The sequence below is a fragment of the Mchenga conophoros genome, linkage group LG11 (genome assembly GCF_057382185.1).
Source record: "Mchenga conophoros isolate Kocher_MC1m ecotype Shallow Benthic linkage group LG11, M_conophoros_male_GT1.1, whole genome shotgun sequence".
NCBI lineage: Eukaryota > Metazoa > Chordata > Actinopteri > Cichliformes > Cichlidae > Mchenga > Mchenga conophoros.
In genome coordinates this window covers 17100584-17110703 of record NC_140536.1, presented here as the reverse complement: position 1 = coordinate 17110703, position 10120 = coordinate 17100584, and the positions used below count along the sequence as shown (strand labels likewise).

The following is a 10120-nucleotide window of genomic DNA, read 5'->3' as shown; positions in this document are numbered from 1 at the left end:
CGCTTACTATTTTATGTACCCAGTGGAGCTGGGGTAAAATGAGTACATTCCTGTTTTGGAGGAGAATCAATCACCAAACTGCTCGTTATGTAACGTTAAGACTGATGCCAGATTTTTACACCAGTTGTGAGTTTGCCAGCGCGATAAAAACAAAGTCTGAAATGAAAACAGAGTCAAAACCTACCCCTGTTTCTGTGTCTAGAAAAGAAAGGAGCAGCATCGATACCTGTCAATGACTTGAAGGTCATTCTGAATCTGGCCAGGGAGAATTATCTGAAGAAGGCTGACTCCACTCTGCCCACTGCTGCTGCCTGTCTGACAGACAATCAGCCCTCAAAAAGCTCAGGTATGTACTAAGAAAACAAGACAATATTGTGTTTGGGGGTTTTTTCCACTCTTTGCACAGCTATAGTGTGCTGGTCAAGTTTTCTTATATGCGCACAATTAAATACATACAGTACAATGCACATGCCACTTCTTCTACACCATCCCCTCATGTGAAATTCTCTGTTTGAATCCAGCTTCAGTGATGAATATAGCTCGAGTTTGCTGAGCCGGTGTTAAAACTCGTAGAAGGAACAACACTGATGCTGGTTCAAACATTTACTATAATGGCACGAACTGTTCCTCTGAGATCATCAATATTCACTACATGTGCTTTTATAAGACGACATTTCTCGGAAATAACACAAGCTGATAATTTGCAAATAAAGTGTTAGCAATAAAGCAAATTCTAGCTTGCAGCTACAGCTACGTGCGCACAGCGCTGGTTTTAAATATATAGCTGTGGGGCTAATAGAGCCACATGTGAAGCAGTTTTTAGGTCATAAATGTGGCAATATTATTTTGGAATTATGTTTACTGTCTCTGCACAGCATCTTTTTATTATTAGATTTTATATTTATCCATAATTGTATATTAACTCATTAGGCTAAACATCAATAGAAGACCATCTTTGCAGCAGAACTGCCACTACTTCATTAAAACAGCATGGCCTTCATATTAAAGTGTATTTTCTGAATTTGATATTTTACCATATATTTCACTTTAGTGCGGGTTGGGGAACTCAAGGACTGTGTCCTGCAGGTTTTAGATATCACCTGGCTCAACACACCTGAATCAAATGATTAGCTCATTACCAGGCCTCTGGAGAACTTCAAGACACGCTAACGATGTAATTTAGCCATTTAAATCAGCTGTGTTGGATCAAGGACACATTTAAAACCTGGACACCGGCCCTTGAGGAGTTCCCCCACCCCTGCTTTAGTGGTCCTGGGCATTGCACAGACATAATCTTGAATTTTGTTAAGTGGAACCAGGAAGGTTCAGAATCACAAGAGATGATATGGTGGTGGTGTAGACAGTCTTAAGTGCAATTCACTCTGTTTTGCTTGTGATCCTTATTTTTTGGGGATAGGAATGTCCTTTCCTTCAATCCATTAGATACGTCTGCTCTGTTTGTGTGTCTACATCGCCTAAAGGAGTGAATGACTTTGTGTGGGTTGTCAAAGTGCTACCAGAAGGCTTAGGTTTATACATACAACACACTTAGGCTATCACTTTGCATGAAACACCCGTATCTCGTCAGAGAACCTGCTGTATCCACATGTATCACATTTCTGTCCGTCTTGATATAACATGCAGTCCTGTCCGCACAGAAAAAAGCTGAGCTGCTTTTATTTTGGATCCTCAGAACTGATCTGTTCCGAGACCCGACTGCCAAGAGTTTAGTGTGTTAACTAGCATCAAATGAAAGTTTACTTATCATATCCAGTCCATTGTGTATTTAGTGACAAAGGGCACTGTAGGTTTAATTATTAATGTTGTAAAAGCTGATGATTTTGGAGAACGCTTATGTTATGTAGTTAGTTCATCTAATATACCCTTTATTAGGTTAATGCAAACATCTAATCAGTGGCAGCAATTCACTGCAGTCATGCACTAAGCAAAACATACAGGTCAAGATAAACTGATGACGTTTAAACTGAGCATCAGAATGAGGGGGAAAGGTGATTTAAGTGACTTTGAAAGCGGTATTAGTATTTCTGAATCGCTGACATGCTCGGATTTTCCAACACAAACATTTGCATCATGTATGTGTAGCTGATAAACTTGCAGTAACTGTCTGGTCTGTGAGGAATGTTTCCAGCACCTTGTTGAATCTATGCCAGGAAGAATTAAAGCATTTCTGAAAGCAAAAGGGAGTCCAACCCCATTCTAGCATCCTAATACCTGATAAAGTGGCTGGTGAGTGTATAAACGCCTGTGTAATGTTACTGATTTGTTTTTTCCTGCAACGCCAACTTTATTCTCTATTAAGAGCAGTGAATGCTCATTCATCAACATTTGAAAGTGATGGATAACGCCTGCTTCTTACTACTGTGTGCTCTCACTTCTGGGTTGAGCAGAGACAAACACTTCTATAGCATCTGATTCCAAGTCTAGCAGCTGACCTCTATTCAAATCTTGCTGGTAAAGTAGGAGAAGCGTGTACCTTTGTGTCCATTATTGTGTGCCATAAAACCACTCTTAAAAATAATCTTAAAACGCCTCCCTAATGATGGATGTTTTCAATTGAATTGATGTAAACAGGATGGCTTGTTGTGTTCGTTTTAGGTTTTCAGATCATTTCTCAGCTGCCGTCTGACTGGCCTGAGAGAAGTGTCCTGCACAATGTGGAAAACTTGCAGAAGAGACGCCAGAAGAGAAGGTATAAGGGATGGGATCTCCGTATATGGCTCACTCTGAACTGTTAAAATGTCTGATCTTCTCATTTTATTATGTTCTGTTGACTGTGCCTTAGATTTGGTCTGTTAGGTCCAGGCTCTAGTGACAGTCTGCTGGGTCCTAAAGATGGCCAGAGAGGCTCTTCTACTTTACTTGATGCCAAAGAACTTCTGAAACACTTCACGTCTGATGGTCTGCCTGCGGGGGAGCTACAGCCGCTGGCCATTAACAGAGGGTGGGATCATTTTTCAGATTTCAAATAGCACCTCACCAGTTTCACTGCACTAAGCTGTTAAATTCATAAATATGAACACACTATAGTTTTTGTTTCTTTGGCAGATTTTCAGATTTACAGCTGAAACACATACACGCACTGTAGCCTGGCATCTGCTCCAGTTATATGTATTTATTCCTGGGATGGATCTACATGACACACACTAAACGAAGCCATAATTAGGATTTGATTATAATCATTAACCTTCTACAGTGAGCTTACAACCCTTGGAGGAAGATTATTGAGCTGAGTTAAAAAATACTGGAGCAGTAAGGAGTTAGTGTTAATAAAGGCTGTCAGACCAAACTCTGTGTGTAGAGAGGCAGACTTGTTCATGTGGTTTAATGAAGACGATATTAAATTGAGAAGCAAGACAAATAACAGTTTATCTCTCTTTTTGTCTTTCTGACTATGACTCGCATTCATGCTCTTTGCTTTTTTTTCCAGTAACAATGCCTTCCAGTTGTCACAAGACCTTTCTCCCAGGAGAGTCAGCAAACTGCCCTTCAGCAAAGCCTCAGCCTCCCATTATCACGGCATAGAGTAAGTTTCTCTAAAGTATATTGACTGTTCAGCTATTTTAAAACTGTGAACGCTTCTTTTTATGAGATTTACTTTTTATAAATAATTTTTTTCTTCGTGTAGGTTCTGTCTGGATAACCAGCGGTCTTTAGATCGAGACCAGGCCTTTGTACGGCTCCAATCTCGTCTGATTCGGTATGAGACCCAAACCACCTGCTCCAAGGAACCGTGCGCCCTCCCCTTTGCCCTCAGCCCCGCTCCCTCACCAGCTGTGATGTCAGAACCAGGAAGCGTGCCTGATGGCGAGACTCTGCAGAACAATGATGTAGCACGACTCAAGCGCAGGTCCTGGGAAGCAGACATTGTTGGAGGCTATCCTCACAAGAGGTATGATGATATATGTCCCTCCTGGTTTGCAGCTACCTGGTGATATTATAAAATTAAGGATGGATGGCGAGGAGCTTTAAAGAGTTTTTATCCATCTGTCTGATTGATCCAGGCTGGCAAAGTCCGAGAGCAGTGACTCCCTCTGTTCTCAGAGTAGCAGCAGCAGCGGGACACATCCTGCCATTAGGTCTCTACGACGACAACCAAGCAGGTCGCAGTCCACCTCCTCTGTAAATAGTTCCTCCTCTTCAGCCACAAGACCGACATCAGGTAAAGCGAAAAAAGTGACTCTCGCATGGGAGGGAACACTTGGGACTGTGTTAGGATCAGATGAGTCGGTTAAATTAACATTCAGTGTCGCCTACTAATCGGAAGGTCGGTGGTTTGATCTCTGGCTTCTCCAACCTGCGTGCTTTTCCCAGTGTTCTTGGCCAAGATCCTGAACCCTGAGTTGCCCCTGATGGAATATGCGTTTAAATATGCTTAGCCATAGGAAAAAAGCACTTGTATGAAGGAGACTAACAAGAAAACACTTTGTGTTATATAAGTACCAGTCCATTTATGTTAATATTAGCAGTGTTGTTCTTGCTCATGGAAAGAAGATCCGGCTAAAAGTGACCACACCTGTAAAAGATCTTAACTTTTTAGATCTAATGTTATCTAAGACTTATTGGCCCAGCAAACTTACATGGCTGTTTAAACTTTTTTCTAACCTGTGCTTTGGTTACTGTTGGATAATGTTATTGTGGGAATTATACATAGCTGTAAAGGTGGGTTAATGTGGTAGGGCTCTAGCAAATTAATAGAATTAATAGAATCAGTTTATTTACTGTGCTGTATGGTAGCACTTCATCTTTATTATCTATGTGCATACTTGTTTCTTTCATTCACTTTATAGTTTTGTATTTTCTAATTGGTTTTGTTTTTATTTCATTTGATTTTATTGTTCGAAAATGTTAAGTTTTAGTGTAGTTTTTGATAGTTTGTGTTAATTTTAGTTTTTGTAATTATTATTTAAGTTATTATGTTTTATTAGTATGCGAAGGGCATACGTCAGAGACCAAATATAGGAACATCAGTACAGGTGATACAATAAAAACACAGAGGTTCTTAAAAGCAGTTGACTCACAGTGTTGTAGACGTCCAAGGTTTTAATAAACACATCCATCAATGCCTCATCAGGTAAGCTGTAATAAAAGTTTTAGTAAACTAAGAGATACCAAAACTAAGGATATTTCCTGTATATTTTTATTTTCTTTAGGTTCACAAAATCGCTTATTAATTTTAATTTTTTTTCACAAGTCAAATTTTCTTTGCAGTTAATTAAATAAATTTTTTAACATATAGTTTAAGTTAACTATATTGGTTCAACAGGTTCCTATACCTGTTGTTCTTTGTTATTGACTTATTTCCTCTATTTTATTTTCACTATATGACTTTTACTGTGTTGACTTTAGTGCCTTATTGTTTAATAATTTCTCTTATTTGCACTTCTTTTCAGGCTTGGCGACTCTCGCTTGTGTTGACAGACCTAAATGTCAACAGCAGAAGACGCATCAAGGACACAGCGAGGACAAACTTGCCAAAGAGTCACGCTCCCAGAAACATAACAGGGTGAGAGGATTTGTGCATCTTATTTTTATTCTTATAAAACAATAAAATATATATTTACTTTTACATTTTTTTAAACAGAATATTTCTTAAAGCATTTGTGCTAATAATGATGACAAAAAAATGATGTAACCCAGACAGAAAATGTAACCATAGACTTGTTTGTGCATTTCAAGTCTGCTGCCAAGTTTTAATGAGCAGAGCTTACCTTAATAAGCCGCAATTTTCCTGTAATATCGACTCATTTAGCAATAAATCCATTTTTTTTTACTTGTACAAAAATCTTAAGTAAATATGCAATTCGCCTAATTGCCACCTGGCCTACACAGATGGTGATAGATAAACACACGACAAACTGGGAGAGTTTTTCTACTACAGAGGAGAACTGTGCAGCAGCTCTAGCCGAGATAAATGTGTAATATTTTCCATGCAATCATTGTGAATGTGTGGGCTGCATCACAATGTTGCGGCAGAACCACTTTAACAACAATACTGTTATCGTATCACCTGCTGCCTACATTTTCACACACACACACAGACACATTTTTCTCTCTCATCTTTTACTTCTATGTGCAGCATGCAGACACCATAACACATTAATGGACACATGCACATATACAATTGAACACGCACACCTACCTCTTCCCAGTTTAGTTTGTTCCACCTACAGCAAGCAATCTGACCTTGACTTGTTCTAATTCTGATTACTATGCAAACACACTTATCATCCAAACCCAAGCATAGGAAAGAACAGTTGGTCCTATTGAAAAATAATGATAGCAGTTTATTCAGGACAGAGATTAAAAGCTGTCTTTCTACTCCTCTCGTGAGACTGAATGGTACCAATGATTTCTCACAATAATTTATGGTGTTTACTCAGAACAGTTGTTGTGACAAGATTAAAGGCAGGAGCTGTTTGTTTCATTTTTTTTTTTCTTCATCCTGTCGCAATTAGCGGTGAAATATTTGTATGTTTGCTCCTCCATGCTGCGAATGTAAAATCGTGCGTTTTCATGTAAGGACGTCCCCCAAAGTCGAGACATTTTGACATCCCTCGGTTTTCTAAAAAGGGAGCTGTGCTAAATTTAGTTTCTCTGAACCAGGCTTGCGTTAGGTGGTTAGGGAATAAACAGAACTAGATTTAATGTTTTTGCTTGTACTAATACAAAAGTGTGTCTATCTTGTCTGTCTGTGTCCTCAGATGTTGCAGGAGGTAGTAGCTAAAACACTCAAACACCATGGGATCACTGCTGAGCATGATTGCTTTGAGGCTTGCAGCAAAAGACTGTTTGATATCTCGAAATTTTATCTCAAGGTTTGTCTTTTTACTGCCCTCTCAGAGTCAGTGTTGTGCTTTTGTTTGACACTTTCATTATTTGTATTACTCTATGATTCCAGGACTTGTGTTTTGTTTTGTATCCTTCTGTATCCTTCTTACTATGCCAGCAACTGGAACCTTTAAAAAAAGCCTTTTTTCCCACTACTCACTTTTTAATTTCTTTGTGCTTCCTTGTGTTTCTTAATCATCTGGTTTTGTTTCACAGTGTACTCAGATCCTTTACTTAAATAGCTATAAATCGATGTTAATTTCAAGATTTTCTGCCTTTTTCTAAGACACTACAGGGAACCTAAGTTTACAGTGCTGTGTAAAAGTCTCGAGCTGCCAGTTTTTCTTAAAGCAATAATTCTCCAGGCTTTCAAAGGTTTTCTTTCGCCATTTGGCTGCTTTTTCACTCACTTTCAGTCCAGTGCTTTCTGATGATTTTCAGAGGAATGTTTTTTTTTTTGTTAAGCCACTTCACACTGACCTATGAATCATTCAAGCGTCAAAGAAAATCCCCTGACTTGATGGATGAACAAGTGTTGTCTACATATAACAGAAAACTTGACAAGGAATCAATTTTAAATTGTATTTTTTAATACTTTGTTACTAGCAGCCTGTCACAAACACGTAATGTGTTCCCATTTCTTTACTTGAATCTAAAAAAAGAGCAAAATGCCAAAGAGAGCACAGTTTGACAGGCATAAAATATTATTTTTGCACTAACAAGCTGATTCCTAAAGAGCAATTGGCTGAAAATATGGCATATCTCAACATGTCTTACTGTCCTTTAAAAAACCTGAGGAAACTTAGCAAGTGGAGTACAAAAGAAGAGACCTAAAACAGGTTCTCCAAGACATCTCATTAAGAAACAAGAAACCAATCCAGAAAAGACCTAACAGATGCATCTGGCCCTTCAGTTGATCCATCTACTGTTCACTGAAGCCTCATCAGAAATGGTCTCAGTGGAAGGCTGCCTGTCGAGAAAGCCATTCATAACAAAGGGAGAAAAGGCTGAGGTATTCCAAATCACACAAGAACAGGACTGAAAATCAGTGGCAACGGAGTGAAGAATCCAAACTAGACATTTTGGGTCAATTCATCTACAAATATGTACAGAGGAGGTCAGGAGAGAGATCCAAAAGTGAGTGTTTACAGCACAGAGAAAGCTCTGTCATGGTTTGAGGCTACATTTCAGCCAGTGGTGTTGGAGATCCTATCAAAATTAATGGTATTATGAACTCAGAAAAATACAGCTTTTAATCCACCAGCTGGAAATGATCTGATACTGAGCTTTGTTGATGCTTGTTCCCAGGATCTGAAGACATCTCGGGGTCTGCATGATGAGATGAGGAAGGCAGCAAGCAGCAATGTTAAGCAGGTAATGCTACAAACATTAGCGTCTCTCTGGTTTAGTTTTTCAAGTCACACATTTGTAATCACATTTTTCTGTTGCAGGTCATTGATTGGGTATTGGAGAAGACCTCAAAACAATAAAGATGATAACAAATCAGGTTGGTTAGAGGAATTTGGCTCAAAACGTCAATTTTCTGTGGTGTCTTTGTTTTTGTTTTTTTAAACATTCATGACAACATTTGGACTTTCTAAGCCTTTCCAAATTGGTTCTCTAATTGTTACATTAAGTCTGTTTTAATCAACTTAATCCTTTATTTAATTTGGTTTTCCTTCATTTTTCAGGATCCCCTATAGCAGCCTGTCGTTTTAAGCTTTTGTTTGTGCCTGGTTTTGTGCTCATCCACCCTCATATACTCCTGCTGCTCCAGAGCCAAGAACAGAAAAACACTCATATCTACATACACTCTGCTCCTCCTGCCGAGAAGCCCCAAGGGCTTTGGATGCTGGCTTCAGGATGAAGATGTCTTTTCTCTGTAGCAGTTTTCTAACCCCCACTACTTATTTTATTCTAAATTACTGTCGTTGTTAGGTTGTTAATTTGCCTTTATGAATGTACAGATGTTTTTGTTTTGTATTTTCCTGTTTATCACAATAAATGCATGTGGGAGCACTTTAACCCCCAGGAAAGACACTGTGTCTGTGTGAAAACTATACAATAAGCTTTGCAGTTGGTGTTGTCTTCCAAAAACAGATGATGATGATGATGTCCCATTCTGTTGTGCAGACGATGAAAACAAAGCCAACAGCAGTGCAGCAAAATATGCTTTGCTAATTATAACTGACGGTCCAGCTTGTCGTAGTTTGGTTTGATTTCAAACACATCAGGAACATACTGATATAATTTCACCATCCTTATAAAGAAAACTACTCACAGCCAGCTTTTCACAACTGGTACCACAATTACTTTTTTTCCCCCCAAAGAGAAGCTGACCGCAGGTTTCTGATTCCCAAATTAACATGCAAAACAGCTTTTTCTGTGATGATTTTTGTCTGGGTATTACTTTATCTGGTGGAACAAGATGACTATACACTGTTTTATTACTGTGCACGAGAAGCAGACTCTAGCTAGGCCAAATATGGTGTGGAAGGCTCATGTACTGTTACAGAAATAATTTGATCAAGTTGTTTGGACTCAGAGGCACTCTGGTGAAAAGCAAATAGCATATCAGTACCAAATCCTCATGATTTGGGCTAGTTTTGGAGCCAAAGGACCTGAGCACTTTGCAGTTATTGAGTCAACCACGATATCAGGTGGGGTCATGCAACAGGACAATGTTATAACAGAATGGCTGAAAGAAAAATCAAGGTGTCGCAATGATCCAAACCTCAATGAACTACATTATCGATATAAAGAAGATAATTTTGTTCAAAATTCTTCCACAGTTATCTGAAAAATCACTTTCTGTACAATAAAGTCATACAGAAAATGATTACTTCAAGCTATTGCTGCTGGAGGTGGTTCTATGAGTTATTTGCAGTCCTTTAAAGATTTCTTTTTCATTTTTCCCATTTTAACTGACCCACAGTCCACTGCCTGGAAGACTGGTTGAAAATTATTAAACAGGCAGTACTGTGAGAAACAGTGGCGAGCCTGAGACAATGCAATCATTGCCATAATTCAGCAGAAAAATGTAGTCAAGTAGCACTTATTTCAGCACCACCTGGTACCCTATCAACACCAGTGCATCAGTGAGGTATGCTGTGCATAGATATGTGTTTGTGGGAACAGAATGAGTGTGGGACCATCAGTATGTATGAGTACTACGAGTATCAACTAGATTTGTATTATCTATATGTACTAGTTGTGCATGAATCAAGAAAAAAAAGATAACAGTTTACGCCATCCCTCCTACATTTGCGTC

At 38.9% G+C, this 10120-nt stretch overlaps 1 protein-coding gene across 1 annotated transcript in view; it reads left to right on the top strand.

The window, feature by feature from the left end:
* The window catches only part of mtbp (MDM2 binding protein), a 40426-nt gene extending 31543 nt beyond the window's left edge, over positions 1-8883 (top strand). Inside the window, exons 14-24 of the mRNA XM_085291158.1 lie at positions 203-346; positions 2617-2710; positions 2804-2962; positions 3449-3544; positions 3647-3910; positions 4023-4180; positions 5412-5524; positions 6723-6836; positions 8158-8223; positions 8301-8356; positions 8541-8883. Coding sequence (XP_085147284.1) covers positions 203-346; positions 2617-2710; positions 2804-2962; positions 3449-3544; positions 3647-3910; positions 4023-4180; positions 5412-5524; positions 6723-6836; positions 8158-8223; positions 8301-8339 — 1247 coding nt within the window. The 3' untranslated portion in view covers positions 8340-8356; positions 8541-8883. The remainder of the gene's footprint in view (positions 1-202; positions 347-2616; positions 2711-2803; positions 2963-3448; positions 3545-3646; positions 3911-4022; positions 4181-5411; positions 5525-6722; positions 6837-8157; positions 8224-8300; positions 8357-8540) is intronic.
* The last annotated feature ends 1237 nt before the right edge of the window (positions 8884-10120 follow it).